This window comes from Bubalus kerabau, chromosome 8, assembly GCF_029407905.1.
Source record: "Bubalus kerabau isolate K-KA32 ecotype Philippines breed swamp buffalo chromosome 8, PCC_UOA_SB_1v2, whole genome shotgun sequence".
In the NCBI taxonomy this organism is placed as follows: Eukaryota; Metazoa; Chordata; class Mammalia; order Artiodactyla; family Bovidae; genus Bubalus; species Bubalus kerabau.
The window spans coordinates 43566725-43594411 of NC_073631.1; the positions used below are offsets into that span (position 1 = coordinate 43566725).

Consider the following 27687-nt stretch of genomic DNA (forward strand, 5'->3'; position numbering starts at 1 on the left):
AGTATTCTGTCCTAGAGAATTCCATGGACTGTACTAGTCCATGGGGTCTCAAAGAATCCAACATGACTGAGCTCCTTTCACTTCACTTCATAGTGAATAGATTTTCAATGAAATTGTTACTAAAGTAAAAATCATCAAATTGAAATGACTTTTGGAAAACAAAAGAATACGTGAGTTTAAGTAACAACACATTTTTATCCTTCTGACAAAAACAATGCTGCAGGAAGACCAACGACAGCTTTGTGCGATGGCAAATAGCCTGGAAGATGGCAGCATGACACCGGAACTGGCTGAGGTAATAAAACGACTGTGGAGAGATCCAGGAGTTCAGGCCTGCTTTGAAAGGGCATCTGAATATCAGCTCAATGACTCAGCAGCATAGTAAGTAAATGCATTTTAAAAGGAACTGGAGTTGAAACATTTACATTTAAAAATTGTAACTCTGTATACTCTGCATTTGTAATCACAAATGACAAAAGTAAATAGATTTACATTTTTATCATGCTAAATAACAAGTAAATGAAAGGAAAGAAAAAAGAGCAAGATTATATAAATAAGATGTAAAAGATATAACCATGGAAGCATTTTAAATAACTAATTTTGAAACTATTAATATATGTCTGAAAAGATATATATGTTATAAATACTTTCTCCCAATTAAAAAGATTTAATCATTATATGGGCTTCTCAGGTGGCTCAGTGGTAAAGAATCTGCCTGCAAATGCGGGTTTGATATCTGGGTCAGGAATGTCCCCTGGAGGAGGAAATGGCAACCCCCTCCAGGATTCTTACCTGGAAAATCCTATGGACAGGAGCCTGGCTAAAGTCCATGAGGTTGCAAAGGGTCAGACATGACTTAGTAACTGAGCACACATGTGCACCCATGCACAAACACACACATAATCAGTATGCACCAAGCTCAGTTCAGTTCAGTTCAGTTCAGTCACTCAGTTGTGTCCGGCTCTTTGCAACCCCATGAACTGCAAGCACGCCAGGCCTCCCTGTCCATCAACAACTCCTGGAGTTTACTCAAACTCATGTCCATTGGGTCGGTGATGCCATCATACTACCTCATCCTCTGTCGTCCCCTTTTCTCACCTTCAATCTTTCCCAGCATCAGGGTTTTTCAAATAAGTCAGCTCTTTGCATCAGGTAGCCAAAGTATTGGAGTTTCAGTTTCAGCATCAGTCCTTCCGATGAATATTGAGGACTGATTTACTTTAGGATGGACTGGTTAGATCTCCTTGCAGTCCAAGGGACTCTCAAGAGTCTTCTCCAACACCACAGTTCAAAAGCATCAATTCTTCAGCACTCAGCTTCCTTTATATTCCAACTCTCAAATCCATACATGACTACTGGAAAAACCATAGCCTTGACTAGACAGACCTTTGTTGACAAAGTAATGTCTCTGCTTTTTAATATGCTATCTAGGTTGGTCATAATTTTTTTTCCAAGGAGCAAGCGTCTTTTAATTTCATGGCTGCAGTCACTATCTGCAGTGATTTTGGAGCACAAAAAAATAAAATCTACCACTTTTTCCCCATCTATTTGCCATGAAGTGATGGGACCAGATGCCATGATCTTAGTTTTTTGAATATTGAGTTTTAAGCCAACTTCTTCACTCTCCTCTTTCATTAAGAGGCTCTTTAGTTCCTCTTCACTTTCTGCCATAAGGGTGGTGTCATCTGCAGATCTGAGGTTATTGATATTTCTCCGGGCAATCTTGATTCCAGCTTGTGTTTTATCCAGCCCAGCGTTTCTCATGATGTATTCTGCATACAGGTTAAATAAGCAGGGTGACAGTATACAGCCTTGACATACTCCTTTTCCTATTTGGAACCAGTCTGTTGTTCCATGTCCAGTTCTAACTGTTGCTTCCTGACCTGCATACAGATTTCTCAAGAGGCAGGTCAGGTGGTCTGGTATTCCCAAAAGGCTTTGGCATAGTCAATAAAGCAGAAATAGATGTTTTTCTGGAACTCTTTTACTTTTTTGATTATCCAATAAATGTTGGCAATTTGATTTCTGGTTCCTCTGCCTTTTCTAAAACCAGCTTGAACATCTGGAAGTTCATGGTTCGTACATTGTTGAAGTCTGGCTTGGAGAATTTGGAGCATTACTTTACTAGCATGTGAGATGAGTGCAATTGTGCAGTAGTTTGAGCATTCTTTGGCATTGCCTTTCTTTGGGATTGGAATGACAACTGACCTTTTCCAGTCCTGTGGCCACTGCTGAGTTTTCCAAGTTTGCTGGCATATTGAGTGCAGCACTTTCACAGCGTCATCTTTTAGGATTTGAAAGAGCTCAATTGGAATTCCATCACCTCCACTAGCTTTGTTCATAGTGATGCTTCCTAAGGCCCACTTGACTTCACATTCCAGGATATCTGGCTCTAGGTGAGTGATCACACTATTGTGATTATCTGGGTCATGAAGATCTTTTTTGTATAGTTCTTTTGAGTATTCTTGCCACCAAGCTTTAGATGAACACAAACTGGTGACACGCAAGTTGAGGTGTGGACTATTCACTTCATTTCTAATCAAGTTACCAAAATCATCTTCTAAAATAATCTTATTAATGACATGTGCTTTGGCTCCCCTGGTTTGATAGGCATGATATAGAATTTCAGAAGAAAGTAATGTATTGATTTGTGGAATGTTTGTATATAGTGGGATTCTTTTGGAATCTCAAGCAAGATTACCTAATTTTCACAATAATATCAACCAGTTAGAAATTTTTAGCCATAAGCAATAGGAGGTTGTAACAGTATTTATAACTTCATTATTAAAATGTTTTGAAATATCCATTTTAGTAAATGGTTCCTGACCTGTCCCACAGTTACATGTCTGTAAGCATGTGTGCACGTGCATACAAATATAATGTAAGTACTTATTCTATATTTCTGTCCCTGCAAATGAATGTGTGAATGGGTATATATGCAGTTCTTCTGATGGACTCCCAAGAGAACATACTAGATGTATTTAAAAAAATAAAACAGTAAAGATTAAACAAATGAAAAATTATTTGAGGACAGAATAAAGAAAAAATTTGCATGATACTTCATATTTTAAGCATAAGAAGAAGAAGGATTATGGAGAGAAAACAAACCATATAAATTCTAGGAAAACATAACAGAAAAAAAGTCCTCTGTGACTGCTCATTCATGTTCATTTAAAATTCCAAAATCCAATGGACCTTGGAGGAAATTCCTGTTCTTATCTCTCTGATGACGTAGAGAATGGGTATCACCCTTTGATTACATAAACAATGGTTTAATATTACTCTATGGTATAGAAAACATTGCTTTTGATATGAATCATTGAAAAAGGCAGTCACAATTAATCAGAAACTGAATTGTGGGATATTCCTATAAAATGTTGCTTAGCAAAGTTCTGGAGAAAGAGGAAGAGAAAGATATGTTGATACTTGTAATTTCAATATATTTCATTTTAGATACACATTATTGGTTAGACATTTTCCCTTAAAATAATGTAAGAAATATGTTTGCAATTATATTATGTTTACCAAATTCTTTGCTCTTTGATATCAAAAATAATTATGTACTGCATACCCCAGATGGGCAAAAAAATGACATTTTACTGTTTTTCTTAGACTTCCCTTCTAGTTTTTTTTTCTTTGTTTTGACAAAATATATTTTATAGTGAGACTATCACATTTCAGATTCATATTAAAAATATTTGTCTGTTCTTCAAGTTAAACAAATCTATAAATCTCTGCACCAATTTTGTGAATGTTGCCAGTAATGCAGTGATTTTTAACTACCCAGATCAATTTGCAAACAGCAGTAGAAAATAAGAAGAAAGTTGACTTCCTCCCTTTGTGTCTAAGAAGGTTTTCTTACAAAATTTTTAAAAAACAATGTAAATGTTAACTTTTTTGCTATTATGGATTCTTAAAGTGAAAATTAAGTGACACCTTACTAAATTAGCTGAACTTCCATTGCTTTCTTCCAAAATTTAACAGGTTTTTTTTTTTTTTTTAAAATAATTACATTAACATTTTAAACTAAAATTAATGTCAGTTTGATACCACATCCAGTTTACTTCATATACATTCTGTAGTGCAATGGTGGAGAAGGCAATGGCACCCCACTCCAGTACTCTTGCCTGGAAAATCCCATGGACAGAGAAGCCTGGTAGGCTGCAGTCCATGGGGTCGCTAAGAGTCAGGCACAACTGAGTGACTTCACTTTCACTTTTCACTTTCATGCATTGGAGAAGGAAATGGCAATCCACTCCAGTGTTCTTGCCTGGAGAATCCCAGGGACGGGGGAGCCTGGTGGGCTGCCGTCTATGGGGTCACACAGAGTCGGACACGACTGAAGCGACTTAGCAGCAGCAGCAGCAGCAGTGCAATGGTATTTCTTTTCCTTCCTCTCTCTTTCTCTTTCTTCCCCCTCTCTCTTCCTTTCCTTCCTTCATTCCATCTATCCATTCATGTACCTGTCTATTAATCTATTCATCCAATTTTTCTGGAAATGAGATATTTGATTTTCTCTCAAACCTAAAGACTCTTTAAGTTGAGGTCAATAAAGAGATGAGTTCTAATCAGGGAATGTTGGTGACATAACACCTCACCCTCCACAATCAGTACTAGCAAACTTATAGAAAAGCATCGCGAGAGCTGGAAAGATTTTTATTAATACTTTGCAGTTTGCTGATTGGGGCTGTCTAGTGTGCAACAAACTCCACATGCTTTAAGATTCAACATGGACTTCACTGAAAAAGATACTATATTTACATGATTAGAAAAAGAATGATATTTTTTTAAGTGATTTGAACTATAGGTATTTCAGGCCTCTGGCTTGTTTTAAGTTTTAGACCACAGGCTTGAGCACCCAAATTCTATATTTGTTTATTAAAATGAGTATTTTAGATGCAAATTTGTCACTCTGCCAATGTTTCTGCTTTGCTTGACATCATTTATGTATGCAAATAAAAGTACATTAAAGAGTGTCTTTACCAAAGCATTCATTTACCCATAACTAAAATGGATTTAATCTCTATCATAGCAGGTATGTTTCTGTTTGGATTGCTTTTGTTTTTGCTCCTGCATGAACCAACTGACCAACAGTATACTACCACATATGCAGCCTGAGTTAACAAGAAATTCACCAAAGACCTTGCTTCAGAAATAGAAAATAGATAAAACAAAGTATCTTCTAACATTTTATTCTGATGTATTTATACCTTGATTTGTCTTTTTATAATAAAATTAAACTATTAGAAAAAACATGGTGATCAATTTTCACATTATACATATATGTGTTTCTGAAGTCTGACTGTCATTTGTCCTTGACCAAAATCCCTTTGGGACACTTGACCATTCTTAGTTTATTTCAGCTTAAAATCAGAAATACCCTTCAAGAATAATTATCTACATTGCTACTGAATTTATTTTCAAAAACAAACAGCATTAACTTTTAAGGCATTGTGCTAGACTTTAAGGTATAACAGCTCTTCAACTTAGTCTCTGAAAAATTGAACTGTTGAACAATAACTAATACTCAGTTATATTCTACCTCTCAAATTCTGTCTAGATGAATGCATGTCCATTATGATCTTTTTATTTAGGTTGTAAGTATAAACTTGGTTCACTATAAAGGCCAATTTGAGCATAAAAACTTTACTAGGCTATTGGTATCTCTATTTAATATTTTTATAGAAATAGTCATATTGCTAAGCTCCTAAAACCTTAGTATCAAAAGTATAGAACAGGTGATTTTCAACTGTTTTTAAAACAATAAAGCACTTTGTTTTACTCCAGCGACATGATCTGACTTGAAGGATGAAGCTAAAAGCGGTTTATTTCCTCTAATCTAATAGACTCTTCCAGAGCACACAGCTTAATCATGCTCATTCCAGCCTCTCACCACCCCTAGATCCTGTGGGCAGAAAGAGGACAGTATTTTGGCTGATGATAGTAGGGTTTTTAAATGTGGTCTCTGGAGAAGAGCAGAGGACATGCTGAGGCACTCTTGGAAGAGAAGAGGAGGCAGGAAAGTATACAGTGTATAAATTCAGCTTTCTGTCCTCAGGAGCACTGACTCAGGAGTGGGTCAGCAACGTAACTAAGTAGTTCCAGCATGAACCAGAAAGAAAGTGAAAAGCTTCTTCTATTACTGACCTAACTGGATAAAATCATGGCACTTAATAAAGACAATTCCAATTCCTAAACTAGAGGATCCAGGAGAAACAACACAAAACCAACAGACCACAATACTAAAACGAGCCACTCTCTTAAAATTCCAACTGCCTAAATACAAACTACAGCGTTTTGAGACTAGTCTAGTGACCATCATTACAAGAAAGCATTTTTGGCGGAGGGATGATCTAAGTCCTGTAAGGAGAGCTTTCCTCTCAAGTGCCTATTCAGACACCAGTGAATCCATCATATCAGCCTTGTAAGATAAAGCTAAAGCAGCGTTCAGCCAGCTGCCTTCACAAAAGGACCCGCAGGGCAGTTGTCCGTCACACCCAGTGCTCTGTAACATCCCAGCCACTGAGCTCTTATAATTTTGAGAAGCAGAGTTTGAAAAGCATCAGTCTGGAAGTTAATCAGTTTAGTGGACTCTAAATGAAAAATTCATTTGTACTGAATCCTGGTATCTTCTAACACAAAATTAAAACTATATATTCTTTTTATTATTATTATTATTATTAGCTACCTTAATGATTTGGACAGAATAGCAGCGCCTGGCTATGTCCCGAATGAACAAGATGTTCTACATTCTCGAGTGAAAACAACTGGAATCATTGAAACTCAATTCTCCTTTAAAGACTTGCATTTCAGGTATGAGCCAATGTCTTTTTAAACTCTCAACAGAAATATGCATCAAGCACATATTCTTTATGGAGAAGAGCTCTAACCCATGATCAAGTACAGTGAGTCCTTGGGCATGTTCATGAGGCCTCATTTACTTCAGTTCCATGATCTTTCACTGCCCTCCTGTAGCTCTCCATGCCAATCCTGATCCTGAGCCTCGTCCTCCTCTTCAAGAAAAAAATACCTCTTCTTGAGCAGGTGGGAGCTAGATTTTAGTTTCCTCATACTTGAAACTGATATCCTACTTTGAAAAAAACAAAAGGAAATACATTTAAATAACACTGAAGCAACAGGTGCCAAGGATCTTATTTCTGTACCTTCCTACTCTCCCATTTGCTTGAAATGTTATTTTGTTTCCTTAATTTAAAAATGCAAATAATTTAGAAGAGAATTATTTGAATGTGATGCTATCTACTGAAATAACAAGACCTATTTCATAAGCATGATTTGGGTATGAGTCGATTATTTTCATTGCTGTTGCATTATCAAGACCCTCCTAGCAATTCTGTTGTAAAATTACCCATTTACTATACCAAGAAATAGAAATCCATACTATAGTGTTAGAAAATGTCCCTTGACACTTAAGTGCCTCTCCCTATGATTGTGGATGAGATAGAATGCTGCTGCTGCTGCTGCTGCTAAGTCATGTCAGTCGTGTCCGACTCTGTGCGACCCCATAGACGGCAGCACACCAGACTCCCCTGTCCCTGGGATTCTCCAGGCAACAACACTGGAGTGGGTTGCCATTTCCTTCTCCAATGCATGAAACTGAAAAGTGAAAGTGAAGTCGCTCAGTCATGTACGACTCTTTGCGACCCCGTGAACTGCAGCCTACCAGCTCCTCCACCCTTGGGATTTTCCAGGCAAGAGTACTGGAGTGGGCCGCCATTGCCTTCTCCCTGAGATAGAATATTAGACATTAAAACCATGTTCTAGATGTACCCTTAAAACATAATTAAGGGTATATAACATAAACATAATTATTTAATTAATAAAAACATAATTAAATCATTCATGCATTCAATAATGGGAATATCTTTTAAAAGTAGAAAAAAATGGGAAAAGGTGACATGAATTATTTGTATCCATTGAGGAAAGATTGTTTCAGTGGGATCAAAGTTTAATTGCTTTAAAACTATTGTAATTACTGACATATAGTATTTAATTAGAATATTATTACACAGATGGCCAGGATACTTTCAATTAATATGGAAGAAAGCCCTGAAAACTACCCATTAATGTCAAGCACACAAATAAATTTTCTGAAAGATGAATGAAAGACCAAACAGGATAAGGAACTGCAAATATTGGGATCAACATCTCTTGGCAACCATAAGCAGCTTGTCTTCAGGCCTGTCATCAATGTGGCACAGTTCCTCTTTGACAACTACTTTCTCCAGACTCCTGATTATTGATCCAGTTTTCAGGGTTGTACTTTGAGAGCCCAAATCCAATTGCTCCTCTGTTCTACCCCTCCTAAGCCTCTCAAAGCATTTCTTTGACTCTTTCTCCTCTCCAAATTTCTCCCTGAAACAGGCTAGAAGCTGACTACAGGCCTTGGGGCTAATCCTACCAAGGTTCCAATCAGAGTCTCCATTAATTAGCAGTAATTGTTGAGAAATAAAATTATCTCTTCTTTGCTTGTCTAATGTGGCTGTTGTAAAAAATTAGTTGAAGTCCCAGCAGAGAATTATAACTTGGTGTTAGTTTATCTTATATAAAGCTAATGGAATTTTCTGGATCCTAGACTGTCTTATTTTAAAACTGGCTTATCAGCCAGTTTTAAAAATTAATGTCACATCTTGAACATCTAGAAACTCCCAACCCTGGTCTTTCTTTACCACATCAAACAATCAAGTATCTTGTCAGAAACGCTCACTAGCATAAATTATCTTTTTTATATCTCTGTTCCTTGAATGTCTAAGTCTGAGTCTTTGCACTTACTGTTCTTCTTAACTGAAATGCTCTGACACTAGGTCTCTGCAAGAATTGGCCCCTTCTTATTAAGTTTCCCAAGCAAACACTGTCCCCTCATAGAGTCTTGACCACCTTACCTATTAACCATCCCTAAATGTCGCTGTTATAACTATATCCTGCAGAGTGTGGGTAAATATGTAACAACAAGCCCCCAGGGATGGAGGGGGTCAGACTGATTTTTGGCCCTTGAGGATTTCTTGAGTGTCAATACCCTAACAATAGCCGTTTTCAACTTAGAAACGTGATGACACTAAACGTAGAACTGGGAAGATAGACAAACAGTTCTTCCAGCCACACCAACGTGAGCCAGTATCATTACACAACTGATGTTACAGCATTTTTCTCTTTTTGAACTTACCACTACATGAAACTGCCTTGTTTCTTTATCAGTTTGCTCCTTTTGTTTCATGTGATCTGAGGTCCAGAAGGCCAGGGGCCACGTTTGCTTACAGCTCTATCTCCTGTGATCACCACAGTGACGAACTCACAGCAGGCACTCAGCCAGCCTGAATCCTGCCTGGAGGACTAGATGTACTGTGCCAAGCAGCTATGAACACGGTCTTTACACCCTTACTGTGATATGATGCATGGGTATTGCTGTCCTTACGTAAGACAAAGAGTCAAAAATGGAAACAGGTAGAAGGTTTCTCCAAGATTACACACAGAAATGCTAGAAATGTGATTAAAATGGCTATCTTTCTAACTTCAAAAACCACACTTCTTACACTGCTCAACCCTGATGGGCTATAAGGTAAATTGGGCTGGAAACCACTCTTGTCCTGTAGAGTAAGTGCTTCTTCCAATGTTGTTGGTCATCCATAATTCCCTTCAGAGAGAAGAGGGAAGAGGGATAAAAAGACAGCCTACTGGGGAGATAGAGTCCTGTTGTTAGGGCTCTTTGGCACCTCACAAGTCTGCACTCCTAAAAGAAGGGTATGTGTAAAACTGCCAACAAACACACAAAAGCTCAGGAAATCATCATCATTTCCTGAAACATCAAGTTCACTCAGTAGTGAACTTGATATCATTATCCATAATTCTGTAATATCATTATCCATACATTTTAAAAAACCAAGTAGAATACAGCATTTGCACTGTAATATCATTATCCATACATTTTATCATATCATTATCCATACATTTTAAAAAACCAAGTAATATCATTATCCATACATTTTAAAAAACCAAGTAGAATACAGCATTTGCTGTAATATCATTACATACAATATCATTGTATGTAATGATATTAATACATTATATTAATGTAATATCATTATCCATACATTTTAAAAAACCAAGTAGAATACAGCATTTGCACTAGGACACTAGACTCATTGGTGCATCGTCATTTTCCTTTCCTTTTCTAATTCTGTGGTTTGTTCTGTAAAGCATTTTAAGTTGCATAAGTAATCTTTCGTGTATATATATATATATATGTGCATATATGAAAATATACTTTCTTATATTGTTGGCTCATATGAAGGAATGAGAAAGGTCTTGCTAATTCTTTATACAGTAGCAATGCTAAAATGTAAGATATTTGTGAATTGGACTGAAGCTCAGTTAAGACTCATTTTGACACAACATTTTCTATAGTGTGCAACCACTACCTCTTTCCCACCCACTAAAACAGGTTTCGAGCTCTTTTGTTTTCTTACTAGCTTTTGCTTTCTCTCTGGCTCAAGAGGGTGTGTAATTAAGAACATCATTTATGAGGAAGAGCATGTAGGGAATTTCTCTAGAAACAATATTTAAGCAATGAAATTTTGAAAATACTCAATTTTTACTATAAAGTGTAAAAAACACAGTTATACATGCTTGTAAGGAACTATTTTAAATCATTAAAAAAATTTCAAATCATTTAAATAGTCACAGCAATTGAGATAATTAATCCCTTAATAAATTCTCACAGCTAAATCACTTTTTTTTTTTTTGAAGTACTAAATAGGATTATCCAAAAGTACACTGGCATTCACAGTGTAAAATTTCATAGTATTTTAAAATAGGAAGTATAAAAACAAGGTACCTTCCAACTTCATTTCAGTAAGTGCCTAGGTACTTACATTAGCACTGATTTGTATTCACATAGCATAAATCATCCTAAAACTTTTAAAGATAAAGTCAATTTACATATTAAATTGAAGACTGCAGAATTTTAAACAGGAACATCAAAATGAAAAAATGCTGTCGATGTACTGTATTATCTTCATGTATCCCCTGCTGCTGCTGCTAAGTCGCTTCAGTCGTGTCCAACTTCAATGCAAATTACCTTGGACTTTTTTTTATCATACCAGAACCTTCAACTGTCAAACTGGTAAAATGATTTCTCTTTACAGAAGTTACTATGTAAATAGAAAATGCAATGCAAATGTTAACCCTTTTATTATTATAAAATAATTCCTCAGGGCAAAGAACTTACAGATCATAAGAGTTATCAGTTATAGAGAAGTCCTTTCTTCCTAGAGCTCTATGATTAAAATAATTGAAAGGAGATAAAACTATATGCAAGCTAGGGAAAAGAGGTCAGCAACTATTACAATGTAGAGCTTTAGATTTTGTAATTGTAATGTAACTATTTTCAACAGTATCATAGATTTACCCAATCTATGATACAAAATAAATTATAATTGTTTTGAATTTGAAGTTAAATCATGCCCACTATGTTCATTTCTGTTGCAACATGAGACAGCTTAGGAGTGTCTGGTTCTTATTCTCTATTAGATCTCACAGAGCAATAAATCATGTATAACTATACTTTTGTTACAGGTATGTTCATGGTTAATGTTTTCAAAATTATAAGTTATATAACATGATATCTGGGCTACAGTCCATGGGGTCACTGAGTGTTGGACATGACTGAGTGACTTCCCTTTCACTTTTCACTCTTATGCATTGGAGAAGGAAATGGCAACCCACTCCAGTGTTCTTGCCTCGAGAATCCCAGGGACAGGGGAGCCTGGTGGACTGCCATCTATCTGGTCGCACAGAGTCGGACACGACTGAAGCAACTTAGCAGCAGCAGCAGCATAACATGATATCTAATTTATTCTCATGTTAGAATTTACTTTAATGACTTTAAGCATTATATTATTCAATAATCAAAGAACTCTTCTGTAGGCATTTTAAGTTACACACAAATTTAGTAGAAAATATATAATGATATTAACAATTACAGGAGTTTAGCAACCCCAGGCTACCTTATGATGGTTAATCCTTTTGATTCTGTTTTTTAATAACAAACAGTCAAGGGATTTAGAATGACCTCGGTGCATATTCTTTCTATCTGCAGCATCTGCCCTAATTTATTTTCAGAACTGGGCACAGGGAAAGACTTAGTGAAGCTACTTTGCTAAGACTGTGCAGTGGTAACACAGATACACACGTTGGCCCTGACACAGGCAGCCACCTTAGGACCTTATACCTAGCTTTTTTGTGGGGATCAATTTACAACATATATAAATGTCAATCACTAGGTTGTAAATTGCAATAGTATAATTTTGTATGTCAACTATATGTCAATAAAAAGATAAAATTTTAAAAAGTTATACCAATTCTGATATAGTCAAATATGTTGTATACATCCCATTCAACACAAGAGCTTAAAATAAATTTCTATTCAGATTAGATCTTATTTTTCTGTGGTCAAATACATAAAGGATGTCAGAAATTGTTATTTTTCCAAGACAGTCACATGCTTATAGGATGAGCAAAGACATCTTACAAAAAATTAGCTGCAATAGCATTATTTTTAGCTATCCTAGACTATGCAATGACTTTGAAAGTATATAAAGGGCCTATTATTTCATAATAACCTTTTCTAGTATGAAGTATGGTTAAATATTTGTGTGTTCAAGTCCCTTCAATCATGTCCAACTCTTTGCAATCCTATGGACTGTAGCCCACCTGTATCCATGGGATTCTCCACGCAAGAACACTGGAGTGGGTTGCCATGCCCTCCTCCATATTTAGCCAATTGTTTAACATAAATTAGTAAAATCCAATAGCTTTTCCAACTGTTTAAAATGGACTATAAAACTCAACTGCTTAGTCATCTGTTTAACATAAAGCCATAAAACTTTGATGGCTTGCCCTATATTAATACCATGGGCAGTTTAACAAATAATTGATGTTCAATTGTTGCTTAAAAGCCTGACCTGTGAATTTTTAGTTACATCATACCTGTCAGGCATTTAAACACATTTTAATATTTAATAATCCTTTCTTAAATATCACAGTTAAGGAAACACGCATTAAGTCAATCAAGCAATCAAAAAAGAAAAAAGAAAAAAAAACTTTTCAAAATGAGAACTGAAAGTTCCATCTAATGTCATTAAAGCTCTAATTATCTTAACTATTCAGGCAATTAAGGATATTCAAGCAACATCACATATCCATTCACCTCATTAATTGTCCCAGTATATTTAACCAATCCAGATATTCAGTCAGCAAAAAACAGGTTGTCCTCTGATTTCTATTATTGTTTTTCTCAGAAAAGTGATGATGAAATGTGTATTTATATTTCTTACCTGTTCCACTTTGGGAATCTCCACATTTTTTTCAATGATTATAATGCTTTAGTGTTATCTGCTCAGTCATGTTTGACTCTTTGCAGCCCCATGTAGTATAGCCCACCAGGCTCCTGTGTCCATGAAATTCTCCAGGCAAGAACACTGAAATGGGTAGCCATTCCCTTCTCTAAAGTAAGTCCCAATTAAAATTTAGAGGAGATAACATGAAAAGACATGTAAAAAATAAATTACTACAACAGCAGCAAAATAAAATGTAATATCCAAGAGAATCAATATAAAAGCAAAACTGCAGCCACTGATCTGCTTTGCCAATGAGCATTTCAGTTCAGTAATAGCAGATGGCATTAGAAAAAAGGTCAATGCTCCCTGGACCTGTGTCTCTAACATCACTCTGCATAGGGAAAAAAAACAAAAACAGTTTATCAAGTGAGTCATAAAATGAGAGGATTATTAGCATGCAATCTAAGATTTTTCAGAAGCCATTTTATCAACATGAATAAAACCTTAAGACTAAGTAATCTTTGTCCTCCCTTCCCTGGGAGGCTATAAGATATGCTGAGAGAGAGAACAGTGGGCTAAGGATCACTTACATAACTTATACCTCTTATCAGAAAAGGAAAGATATAAGCATCTGAATGCAGAGTTCCAAAGACTAGCAAGAAGAGATAAGAAGGCCTTCCTCAATGATCAGTGCAAAGAAATACAGGAAAACAACAGAATGGGCAAGACTAGAGATCTCTTCAAGAAAATTAGAGATACCAAGGTAACATTTCATGCAAAGATGGGATCGATAAAGGACAGAAATGGTATGGACCTAATAGAAGCAGTAGATATTAAGAAGAGGTGGCAGAAATACACAAAACACCTGTACAAAAAAGATCTTCATGACTAAGATAATCACGATGGTGTGATCACTCACCTAGAGCCAGACATACTGGAATGTGAAGTCAAGTGGGCCTTAGAAAGCATCACTACGAACAAAGCTAGTGGAGGTGATGGAATTCCAGTTGAGCTATTTCAAATCCTGAAAGATGATGCTGTGAAAGTGCTGCACTCAGTATGCCAGCAAATTTGGAAAACAGCAATGGCCACAAGACTGGAAAAGGTCAGTTTTCATTCCAATCCCAAAGAAAGGCAATGCCAAAGAATGCTCAAACTACCGCACAATTGCACTCATCTCACACACTAGTAAAGTAATGTTCAAAATTCTCCAAGCCAGGCTTTGAGCAATACGTGAACCATGTACTTCCAGATGTTCCAGCTGGTTTTAGAAAAGGCAGAGGAACCAGAGATCAAATTGCCAACATCCGCTGGATCATGGAAAAAGCAAGAGAGTTCCAGAAAAACATCTTTTTCTGCTTTATTGACTATGCCAAAGCCTTTGACTGTGTGGATCACAATAAACTGTGGAAAATTCTGAAAGAGATGGGAATAGCAGACCACCTGACCTGCCTCTTGAGAAACCTGTATGCAGGTCAGGAAGCAACAGTTAGAACTGGACATGGAACAACAGACTGGTTCCAAATAGGAAAAGGAGTACGTCAAGGCTGTATATTGTCACCCTGCTTATTTAACTTACAGGCAGAGTATACATCATAAAAAACGCTGGGCTGGAAGAAGCACAAGCTGGAATCAAGATTGCCGGGAGAAATATCAATAACCTCAGATATGCAGATGACACCACTCTTATGGCAGAAAGTGAAGAGGAACTAAAAAGCCTCTTGATTGATGAGAGTAAAAGAGGAGAGTGAAAAAGTTGGCGTAAAGCTCAACATTCAGAAAACGAAGATCATGGCATCTGGTCCCATCACTTCATGGCAAATAGATGGGGAAACAGTGTCAGACTTTATCTTTTTGGGCTCCAAAATCACTGCAGATGGTGACTGCAGCCATGAAATTAAAAGATGCTTACTCCTTGGAAGGAAAGTTATGACCAACCTAGATAGTGTATTCAAGAGCAGAGACTTTACTTTGCCAACAAAGGTTCCTCTAGTCAAGGCTGTGGTTTTTCCTGTGGTCATGTATGGATGTGAGAGTTGGACTGTGAAGAAAGCTGAGCACTGAAGAATTGATGCTTTTGAACTGTGGTGTTGGAGAAGTCTCTTGAGAGTCCCTTGGACTGCAAGGAGATCCAACCAGTCCATTCTGAAGGAGATCAGCCCTGGGATTTCTTTGGAAGGAATGATGCTAAAGCTGAAACTCCAATACTTTGGCCACCTCATGCGAAGAGTTGACTCATGGAAAAGACTGATGCTGCGAGAGATTGGGGGCAGGAGGAGAAGGGGACAACAGAGGACAAGATGGCTGGATGGCATCACTGACTCGATGGACCTCTGAGTGAACTCCAAGAGTTGGTGATGGACAGGGAGGCCTGATGTGCTGCGATTCATGGGGTCACAAAGAGTCGGACACGACTGAGCGACTGAACTGAACTGAACTGAACCTCTTATCAACTAAATATTTGACTAAAAAGGAGAATAGTTACTTTTCACACATATGTGTTAATATCAATAGCAGAGTTCAGAGAAGATAAATGATCAAAGTCAGGAGATAACCACATGGTCCATAAAAAGAATGCAACACAACCCTTGGGAAGGGGAAAGTTTTAAAGTTTTACACAGTTATCTGTTTGACAACACAAAAAGCTATTTTCTGACCTGGGGAAAGAAGGCTGCACAACAAATATGCTTCTACTCTACTTGGTGAGGATTTGACAACTAACAGTAGATAGATGTACTTGTTAGGACCTGTAGTCTAAGGAAGCAGACCTAATGAACTTCGCAACAAAGCTTAACATTCACAACATAGCTGTCATACATAAAGAACCTAACATGGCACCTGCTACACAGCAGCCTCAAGTATCAACTGGATTAATGAGCCTTGTTTAGAGAGATAATTGTATCTATCTTATAACTTTATGGTGAAGTTTAAATAATTGTTGACTAAAAGTTTTAAAGTCTGAATGCATATTTATCATCCTTGCTTCCATAAGTATGTTTACTAAATTTTAAAAATTAAATTTGTTGGCTAATTTTTACATATTATAACCTTTAAGTCAAAACTGTCCTCTTCCTCCATTTATATTGCAAGTCCGAAACTGTAGAGGGTTTGGTAATTAGCAGCACTTACAATAGTCTTTGAAAGTGAAACTGAAAGTCCCTCAGTCGTGTCCAACTCTTTGCGACCCCATGGACTGTATAGTCCGTGGAATTCTCCAGGCCAGTATACTAGAGTGGGTAGCCGTTCCCTTCTCCAGGGGATCTTCCCAACCCAGGAATTGAATCAGGGTCTCCTGCATTGCAGGTGGATTCTTTACCAGCTGAGCTACCAGGGAATCCCATAATAGTCTTTATTGACACCAAATTTAAATTTCTAAACCACGCAACTATCGAACTCCTAAACATCATCTTCAATAATATGAGCAACTTCTCTTTCAATATACTACTAAATGGAGTGATTTTGCATTGGTACACATATTTGAGGAATTTTAGTTCTATATGTTTGTTCTTTGCTGGATTAATATGTGAAATATTAAGCACTAGAGAAGTACAATGTGTGGTACTTCTGATTATCTTCAATAAGTCTGCTGACTGATATTTAATACTCCAATATTGTTATTACCTTTGAAATATCTGTACAGGTTGGGTGTTCCTTGTTATTGATTATTTAATATTTTGGGGTCAAGCTATTATGAAAGCCCTGTAATTTTTCCTTTGCCTCTAATCTCTTCCTCATCAAATCTGTCTTCAGATTTGAACTCAGATCAAAGTGACCTAACAATAAGTACACAAGCAAATGTTAATACCCTAGTTCAAAAGCACCTATGGATTGCCATTGACCACAATACAAAAACTGATCTTCTCATGTAATAGAAAAGACAGAAAATCTATTTCTGGTCTAACACCTCAGGCTTACTCTTGGGTGCTCAAATCCTTTGCTCTTGCTTTTGCTCTTATTGCTTCTATCTGGAACATTCTTTTTACACACTATCTTCTCTGCAGTTTCTGATCACTCCATTTCACATACACACACGGACCACACACATAACTACCACCACTACAACCAGATCAGAAGATTCTCAAGACTGAAACTCTGACACTTAGAATGTAATAAATGCTCAATAAATATTTGCTGACTCAGGCCATAAATTTCAATATTTTACCATAATCTTTACATTCTCCAAAATATTATTATTTGTCCCAAGCCTGCCGTGTTCTCTCATTCCTTGATGACTTTGGGTAAAAATCCTCCCTCCATTTCATTAACATGGAAACTATTCATTTATTTGCAAGTATTTACTGCATGTTTATTATGTTACAGGCACAGTGCCTGGCACGGGGAATATAACCATCTCCAGTGTAGATAAGGTCCCTGCCCTCATGAGACCACTATTCTATTAGGGAGATGATAACTACTAAACATATAAAAAAATAAATCACAGTTATTGATTGTGACAATTACTATAAAAGAAATGGAGTGATACAACAGAAAGTAAATGGGCAGCGGAAAGAGTTAACAATTTACAAAGGATGCTCTAGGTGGCTATCCGCAAAGTCTTGATATTGATATTAAAACCTGAACATTGAGGGAAAAAACAGTCTTATGGAAGGAAGAACTGAACCATATTGCCTGGAAGGGAGATGGACTATGCAAAAGTCCTAAGATAGCAATAAGTTAGATTTATATTAAAGGAACTGAATGAATAGCATTGTGATTGGATTGCATTGAAAAGAAGAATGGTAGGAAAATGGCATCTGGTCCCATCATTTCATGGGAAATAGATGGGGAAACAGTGGAAACAGTGGCAGACTTTATTTTTTTGGGCTCCAAAATCACTGCAGATGGTAACTGCAGCCATGAAATTAAAAGACGCTTACTCCTTGGAAGACAAGTTATGACCACCTATTCAAGCATATTCAAGAGCAGAGACATTACTTTGCCAACAAAGGTCTGTCTAGTCAAGGCTATGGTTTTTCCAGTGGTCATGAATGGATGTGGGAGTTGGACTGTGAAGAAAGCTGAGCGCCAAAGAATTGATGCTTTTGAACTGTGGTGTTGGAGAAGACTCTTGAGAGTCCCTTGGACTGTAAGGAGATCCAACCAGTCCATTCTGAAGATCAGCCCTGGGATTTCTTTGGAAGGAATGATGCTAAAGCTGAAACTCCAGTACTTTGGCCACCTCATGTGAAGAGTTGACTCATTGGAAAAGACTCTGATGCTGGGAGGGGTTGGGGGCAGGAGGCGAAGGGACGACAGAGGATGAGATGGCTGGATGGCATCACTGACTCGATGGACGTGAGTTTGGGTGAACTGCGGGAGTTGGTGATGGACACTGAGGCCTGGCGTGCTGTGATTCATGGGGTTGCAAAGAGTCGGACATGACTGAGTGACTGAACTGAACTGAACTGAAGCTTGCAAAGGTAGGAATGAACAAAAACAACTAGAACCTTAGAGGTCATCAAAAAAAAAAAGTTTGTGTTTGATGCTAAGGGCTTCCCTGGTGGCTCAGTAGTAAAGAATTTGCCTGTAATGCAGGAAATCCAGGAGACTTGGATTCAATCCCTGGGTCAGAAGATTCTCTGGTAGAGGGCATGGCAAGCCACTTTAGTATTCTTGTCAAGAAAGTCCTATAGACAGAAGAGTCTGGTGAGTTACTGTCCATAGGGTCACAAAGAGTCAGACATGACTGAAGTGACTGAGCATACACTAAGGGGAAAAGAAGCCTTTGAAAAATTGTAAGCAGGAAAGTGGTATAATAAGATTTACATTAGGATAAAATTCTGAGTGCTATGAGAATTTGTTTTTAGAGCTTTTAGAAACAGGGAGACCAATTAGAACATTTCTATAGTGTCCCTGGTGAGAAAGTGTCCCTGGTGAGAAACTGTAGTGGCTTGTACAAGAGAGGAGTTTCAAAGGAGTGGATGAATTAGAAACTGCATTTCACATGTGCACTATATGTAAGATAAGGGAAAGAGGGGGATTACAAAGGATTCCTAGCTTCTTTATTGAGTTTCTCTGTCCACATTGGTGCTTTTTACCAAATACAACACCAGAGGGAGGGCCAAATTTTCAAACATCTCTTTTTTAAGTTTCATGATCACTCAGGGTGACTTAAATCTTCCTCTGGGCTCATATTTTACCTTCTATGTTAGAATATGTATATATATATATATGGACATGAATCTGAGCAAACTCCAAGAGACAGTGAAGGACTGGGGAGCCTGGCATGCTGCAGTCTGCGGAGTCACAAAGAGTCAGACGTGACTTAGAAACTGAATAACAACAACAAATTAGAATGTTTATTATAAAATATTATAATAATTTATTATTCTCTTTACAAGACAGAAAGCTCATTGAAGACAGTGACTATATCTTTTTATCTTTGTGTCAGTAGGTTTAGCACAGTGTCGAGTACATAGTAGGCAGATGATAATTGTTCAAATGAATGAATGAATGAATGAATGTAGGAGGAGCTCAGTGAACAAGCAAGACTTGTAGCATCAGAACCATGACAACTTTCAATCTTCTCTGGGCTCTAATAATTTAAGAATACAGATAGTCTTTGATCAAAATCTCTAAGGCCAACAGGTATCTTACTAAAACTTCAAACTGCTGTAAATTTCCCAGTTGCTCAAAGTCAGTATGTGAATTATTTTACTCTACCCCGTGTAAATACATGCTAAGTTGCCTCAATCTGACGCTCTGCGACCCTATGGACTATAGCCCTTCAGGCTCCTCTGTCCAAGGGGATTCTCCAGGCAAGAATGCTGGAATGGGTTGTCATTCCCTCCTCCAGGGGATCTTTCCAACCCAGGGGTCAAACCCACGCCTCTTACGTCTCCGGCATTGTCAGGTGTTCTTACCACTAGCGCCACCTGGGACACCTGCATGAAAACCAAAAAATAAATAAAAGTTCTCTTTTTCTATAGTCCTTGAGCTGCAAGTTGCCCAAATAAGTCTTACTTAATAATCAATAAAAATTAAAAGACTACCTTTAAACAAGCATTCATTTATAATTCCAAAAGTTCGTCTTAATGTAAATTTTGGAGGATATTTGTAAGATTCATTTTTCTGTTATCCTTACTTTTTTAAAGAATGTTTGATGTAGGTGGACAGAGATCTGAAAGAAAGAAATGGATTCACTGCTTTGAAGGAGTTACATGCATTATATTTTGTGCTGCACTCAGTGCCTATGACATGGTTCTGGTGGAAGATGAAGAAGTGGTAAGTCTAAAAGGAAGACAAGATCGAGGTAAAAAATAAGCATTTGTGATTTCCAATATGACTACCCCGTTCCCCAACTCAATTAAGAACTTCCGAAGACAGATGCTATTTCTAGATCCTTGTTCATAATCCCCACCATTAATATCTTGCAAACAACAATCCTACATATTTTCATCTTTTATATCTAACAGAACAGAATGCATGAAAGCCTTCACCTGTTCAACAGTATCTGTAATCACAAGTACTTTGCAACCACCTCCATTGTCCTGTTTCTCAATAAAAAAGATCTCTTTCAAGAAAAAGTTACCAAAGTGCATCTTAGTATCTGCTTTCCAGAGTATACTGGTAAGATTCTTTTCCTTTAATTCCAAAGCAGTAAATTATTGTATAGAGATACACTTTTCTATCTGGACCTTGATGTATAATATTTAGGAGGTTTGAGGCTATGATACTTTTGAGTCATGTGTATGATCCACATTGGAAAGACTTTTATAAATAAAAGAGGAAACCCTCTCTATACTGCCTGCAGTAAAGCAAAGTTCTAATGAATAAAGGGGATGTGGTTAGACCAAACAGGGCTGAGACTCCATATAATGTATCAAATGGCATTGCAAACTATATTATCTTAAAAATTATGATGAGTATAAATTTTATTTCAAATTGGCATTTTTTAGGTATTTCCCAATGAAACCTTGTAACGCTGTACTAGATCTTATGACTCTTCAAAGTCAGAATTAAGTTTCCAGAGGAAGATCTTGAATCAATTTGAGAATAGTGCCAGCTTTTTTCCAGTTTTCCTACCTCCTAGAGTTTTTAGTAGGAGAAGGCAATGGCAACCCACTCCAGTACTCTTGCCTGGAAAATCCCATGGACTGTGGAGCCTGGTAGGCTGCAGTCCATGGGGTCGCTAAGAGTTGGACACGACTGAGTGACTTCACTTTCACTTTTCACTTTCATGCATTGGAGAAGGAAATGGCAACCAACTCCAGTGTTCTTGCCTGGAGAATCCCAGGGACGGGGGAGCCTGGTGGGCTGCCGTCTATGGGGTCGCACAGAGTCAGACACGACTGAAGTGACTTAGTAGCAGCAGCAGCAGAGTTTTAGTACTGACCCTGTTTGCTATTGACTATAAATGTCAGGTTCTCTAGAAGAGTTGTATTTCTTTTGGAGACTGTTGTTTTTTGTAAATAGTTATATGCTCTGTTGTTAATGAAACTGTGTTAGATGGAGATATTTATGGTTTAAACATAAATATGGACTTCCCTGGTGGCTCAGTTGGTAAAGAATCTGCCTGCAATGCAGGAGACCTGAGTTTGATCCCTGGGTTGGGAAGATCCCTTGGAGGAGGACATGGCAACTCATTCAGTATTCTTGCCCGGAGAATCCCCAAGGACAGACAGTCCATGGGGTTGCAAAGAATTGGACACAACTGAGCAACTTAGCTCAAGCATAAATATAAACCTAGTTTACCACTTAGATATGTGGGTAGCCCAAATGTGCTAGGGTTGTGGCACTTTGTCAAAATAGCTACTTAGGCTAATCTATAATGACTGCTTATAGCTTTTTTATTTATAAATATTAATTATATGCTTATACATTTGTCATGTAATTAAGTATAGTACCTGAATGTTGTATTGAATGTTACAAATTAAATATAGAATCATAATTAAGCACTTTATGTGTTCCAATAAGTTATAATCTTTATTTCTTAGAGCAATTTTTAGTTGATATAAAAAGTGAACAGAAAATAGAGAGTTTTCATATATTTCCTCTCTGGTCAGCTCCCACTGTTTGCCCTATTATTAACACCTCGACTTGGTGTCATACATTTATTTTGTTACAACTGATAAGCAGATATTGATACATTATTAACCAAAGTCCATGATGATATTTTACATCAGAATAAACTCTGTGTTACACAGTCTGATGGGTAATACCAAACGCATGTCAGGTACCCAGCATTCTAGTGTTACACAGAATAGTGTCACTACACTAAAACTCCCTGTGATCTACCTATTCATGTCTTTTTCCTCACCTCCAACCCTTACAACCACTGTTCTTTTTACTATTACTATACTTTTGCCCTCCCCAGAATGTCATATAGCCGGAATCTTACAGTACATGCCTATCACTTTTTAGCTTTCCTTCACACAGATTTTTTTCTCTCTCCTACCTACCCTCAAAGTCCAGCTCAAATACTACCTCATTACGTATTCCACTCATCTTCAATTTCCATTCTTTTCTTTTAGTTCATATTAACACACATGCACACAAGCATGCACATATTTACACGCATAGTCTTTGACATACATCCAGGCTTTCTTACTCACTCTGTTGTATACATACATTAGTTGTTGCTCTTGTTTAGTCTATGTTATGTCTGACACTTTTTCAACCACAGGAACTATAGCCTGCCGATCTCCTCTGTCCTTGGGAATTCCCAGGCAAGAATTCTGGAGCGGGTTGCCATTTCCTTCTCTAGGGGATCTTCTCGACTCAGGGATCAAAGCCATGTCTTCTGTATTGGTGGGTGGGTTCTTTTTCACTGAGCCACCAGGGGAGTCCCAGATATGTTAGTAGTTCTACTCTATTTTGATGTTTTCATGCAGAGATTACATTTTAACCACTTGAAACCCCCAGTAGGGTAAGCATAGTTTCCAACACAAAGTAGATGTTATATAAATCCCTGATAATTAACCATTGACATTTTGATTTTGTAATCCTGAGCACATCAAACAGCACACAAAGTAAAATTCTAAAGATTATTTATAATTGTATGCTTTTTAAATGCAATTACGGTTTACTTCTTTAACTTTTTTTTAACAAGGTCCAAATACATTTGAAGATGCAGGGAATTACATCAAGAACCAGTTTCTAGACCTGAATTTAAAAAAAGAAGATAAGGAAATTTATTCCCACATGACCTGTGCCACAGATACTCAAAATGTCAAGTTCGTGTTTGATGCAGTTACAGATATAATAATCAAAGAGAATCTGAAAGACTGTGGGCTTTTCTAATTGATGCTTTTTTTCTTCCAGTTTTGCTCATGTATACTTTTCAAGATATAAAAGGTCCTGTGTGATGTATTCAGTTTTAATAGATACTAACTTGTATAACTAGTGTTGTAAGGCAATGTTTTTCACACAAACATTTTAATGTATTGTCACCTTTCTTTGGTAAGCTTTGATTTATTTGAATTAGCAAGGATTGGGGTGTCTGATGCCTTCAGTTCTGAAAACTGATACATTTTGGAGGTGCTCTTACTGTACATATCAGTGACACTGAATTTTCTTGGAAATAAATTCTGCATTGTGGCCTATTTTAAAATCATAGAATGATTGGGGAAAAAAACAATGTATTCTATATTATTTCCATTGGCCAGAATTTGAGAGGCATTCATTTTTGCTGATAATATATCTGTGCTTATACCATAGAAACATTCAAAGATGATACATGTGGCATTTTATTGGTCAATTACTCCTTTTCAACCAGTGCAAATGAAATGTTCACTATACATGTGCCTGTTGATGGAAATTACACATGCCAAAGAAATGCATACAATTTTATTTGCTACTTTTCCATAGGAAGAAAAAAGTATTAATGCTGAATTTACCTGTAGAATTGAGGATTTCAATAATGTATTTTTGTACCAATCCAACTGAAAACTGGGGACCATGTGTGATCAAGACAGTGTAAGACTGCTCAGGCTGAAGAGTCAACCTCAGTGGAGTACTCCTTTCCCCCATTTTATTTTGGAGCAGCGTGGAACATTATTACAATTAATGGTTTGAGGACAATACATCATGACCGCAAGAGAAAAAAAATAATTAAATATCTTAGCACTAGTGTGTTTTAGCTTTGTGAATAAGAAGTAGGAAGTAAGAGTAAATAATTAGGAGATTTTTTTAGAAGAGAAACATTGAGCTTCTTGTTTGTAGCATATGCTTCTTTCTAATGTTATATGGTATGCTAGTGGTCAAAGCCTACTCTTTAAAAGATTATTTGGTGCATTACCAACACAATCATTATTTATGAACAGAAAAGATGACTTTTTTTCCTTTTTTAAAGTGTGCATCACTTACAACATGTATTTTTAAAACATGTCTGATATCATTTAACTTATCCACTTGTCGAAGGTGATATAGGTCAGAATAGGAGATCAGTGCATAAGATCTATAATTACTCTGAAAAGAGAGCTAATTAGATTAGATAATTAGATGAGATGAAAGGAATATAAATTAAGCAATTTGCCAATCGGTAGCTCTGGTGGATTTAGGGAGCCCTGTCTCAGTGTCACTGCTTCACTGTTCTGTAATACATTTCCAACCTAAGCACGTAAGAATGATCCCATTCAGTGAGTAACCTTGACAAGAGCATTTCTGGCTTTATTTTCAAAAACACAAGGAGTTATCAATAAATACGATCAAATAAAAATGTTAGATTAAGAACAATTAATTTGAAATTTCTTTGCAAAATACAAGTTATTAAGGAGCCTAAGATAACAAAGACAAACAATGCACAAGAAATCATTTAGTTCAGGCACTCAATACACTTTTCTGGCTGAAAACCATTATCTATTACACAAGTCCACATTTTACTAGGAGCTATATAATGCTTTGAGATTTTAAATTAAGATTACAAATACTAACATTTTATCCATTACTTTGTCTTTTTGTTCTCCTATTCTACTTTAATCTATTTTTCTCTATCAGTGTGAAGAGAATGTTCCAGAAAGTAATTTTTTGAAATAGTATTACTATTATAATTTATATTTTGACTCTGATTTATGCTTAGAGTTCCTATTTTAGATAACATAGGTAGAAAGGGTAAGGTCAGAAATGGTCTTTTAAAAATATATAACTCATTTTGATCTTAGCAAAAAATTAATAGACATCATTTATTTATGAAATCTTGTTCTGAGAACTTTAAAAATATATGTTAAACTACCAAACTAAAATTAGAGGTCAGTTGGGATTATCTTTTTAAAAACTGTTCGATTCCTTCCAATTCTATAATTAAATTAAAAAAAAAACTTTTCTTCACAATCAAAAACAATTACTATGCTAAACTATTTTAATTAAGAGAAATTTTTAGTAGGGAAATATAAATGTTTGTATTATTTCTTCAATGATTGTACACATTAAAACTGAATCTATTTATGATTTTACTTTTTAAATTTTTCAATTAAAAACGGTTGGAGTGGATACAAAGAATTTGAGATTAAACAAAGTAACAGAATGGAAAACATAGGAAGTTATACTTCAGCTAGAAGAAACTCACCTTGAGACTAGAAATGTTACAACTGATTAGACTCAAAACTTTTATTTCAACTGAAAATTCAATCTTTTAACTGTATAGTTAGTATTTTTGCTTTCATAGTATCTCAAACAAGTAGTATTTGTCATTCAAAAATTCAAAAGTGATTATAATGATATTTTCCTTTTCTGTTATTTGAGGCTTTTCTTCCTGACTCAGAATGTTTTATAACCCTCTTGTCTTAGATTTTTAATACCCCCAACTCATAACTGTCTAACATATGTCCAATTGTAGACACACTGCGCTGCCTCAGAAATCTGGTGTGGGCTTACATCTAACAGGGTCACTAATAACCAGTTCTTGCAGAGTTCTTCCAGAAGCATGAGCTGAGCAACAAATAAGCTTTTGCCTCTTGGAACTAGTGACTGGAGAGTTAAATGAAGACGAGTATTAATTGGGTAATATCTTTGTGTCAAAATACAAAAGTTGGCAACTTTATTAAGAAGGTCTATGGAAAGGGGGTTTCAAATTCTGTGGAATCTACAACATAACTTATAGATATCCAATATCCTACTGATTAACATTTATAAACAATTAACAATTTTCATGTATATCACAAAAATAGGCTCACTACTTTTATAGGCCGTGAGCCTGTCCTAATACACATTTTCTTACTCAATCCAATATCCTATTTTAAACACAAAAGGTATTTTTAAATACTTGACAGAGAATTACTCAGGCTTAACATAATCAAACACTATGTATACAAGGGAAAAAAATATTTTCTGTTGTCTTAATATGGTTTCACAGTGCTACACCACATGTAGAAAGGTTGATTAATGTGTATCTACTAAAAACAAAATAGTCGTAAAAACTGTAGGAGAATTATACATTCTCTAACTTGGAATAACTTTAAAAATAGGAGAGATAACAATCTGCCTAAGTGGAGGGTTATAACCATCACTCCTCTGCCTAAGGTGGAGCCAGGATTTACTGGAGAATATAACCAGCTAAGGCCCTCATTCAAAACATTTAGGTATTTTTCTATATTTTTACAAACTAGCCTATAGCCACTTGGGGGCACACTTATATCATGTGTTTTTCTACTCAAATGTTGCAAACATAATGAATTTGGATTATTGGTAACGTTAATGACACAGATAATAAAATCCTATTAGGAATCACGGATCATTTTGTGTTTCCAGCTCAGTAGTACATGATAATTTTCTGATAATCATAATATGCACGATCTTAATCAAATTTTTGAGTAATGGCTATTAAAACAGCTTGAAATTTGTTTGATATTATACAGATACTTAGTTTCTTTGCATGCTTTTATTTTCTGCAATTTTCAAACTATTATTAAATCTAAGTAACCATTAATTTTGCAAAGTGTATTTTTCCATTAATTTGAATTGTTTCTAAAATCTTGATTAGCTTAGAGTGAAAGAATAATTTGAAGCCTAACAATTATGTTTTGTGAATAGTTATTAATTAGATGCTTATTAGTGTGTTATCTTTTCAATAAATCAAAGTAAAATTCCACTCTTCTAATAATATTAGCCATTCCATTTTTCTTTTTATCGCAACTTTTTCTGTAACCACCATTGCACTAAATCAAGAGGAAAATGAGTGCTCTGTGACATTTTTCTATTAACACCACTGCCACTACCAGCACAGTTTTCACTAGTAATAGTACAATTGTTATTTTAAACCACCTTTGTCACACTAATTAAGAAACAAATAGAGTCACAAGAAGGAAAAAAGAAAGAAAAAGACCCTAATTTACTTCACAAGGACAGTAATAATCCTCTAATTATTATACCTTTCAGGTAAAGAATAATATATGCGACA

General features: G+C 36.2%; 2 protein-coding genes across 10 annotated transcripts in view; one reads left to right on the plus strand and one right to left on the minus strand.

The window, feature by feature from the left end:
- The window catches only part of GNAT3 (G protein subunit alpha transducin 3), a 54914-nt gene extending 31320 nt beyond the window's left edge, over positions 1-23594 (plus strand). The window contains exons 4-8 of the mRNA XM_055590137.1: positions 224-381; positions 6685-6813; positions 20447-20576; positions 20768-20921; positions 23404-23594. Coding sequence (XP_055446112.1) covers positions 224-381; positions 6685-6813; positions 20447-20576; positions 20768-20921; positions 23404-23594 — 762 coding nt within the window. The remainder of the gene's footprint in view (positions 1-223; positions 382-6684; positions 6814-20446; positions 20577-20767; positions 20922-23403) is intronic.
- Positions 1-27687, minus strand: part of LOC129659063 (platelet glycoprotein 4) — a 376463-nt gene that overhangs the window by 222954 nt on the left and 125822 nt on the right. The gene's annotated exons all lie outside the window — the stretch shown is intronic.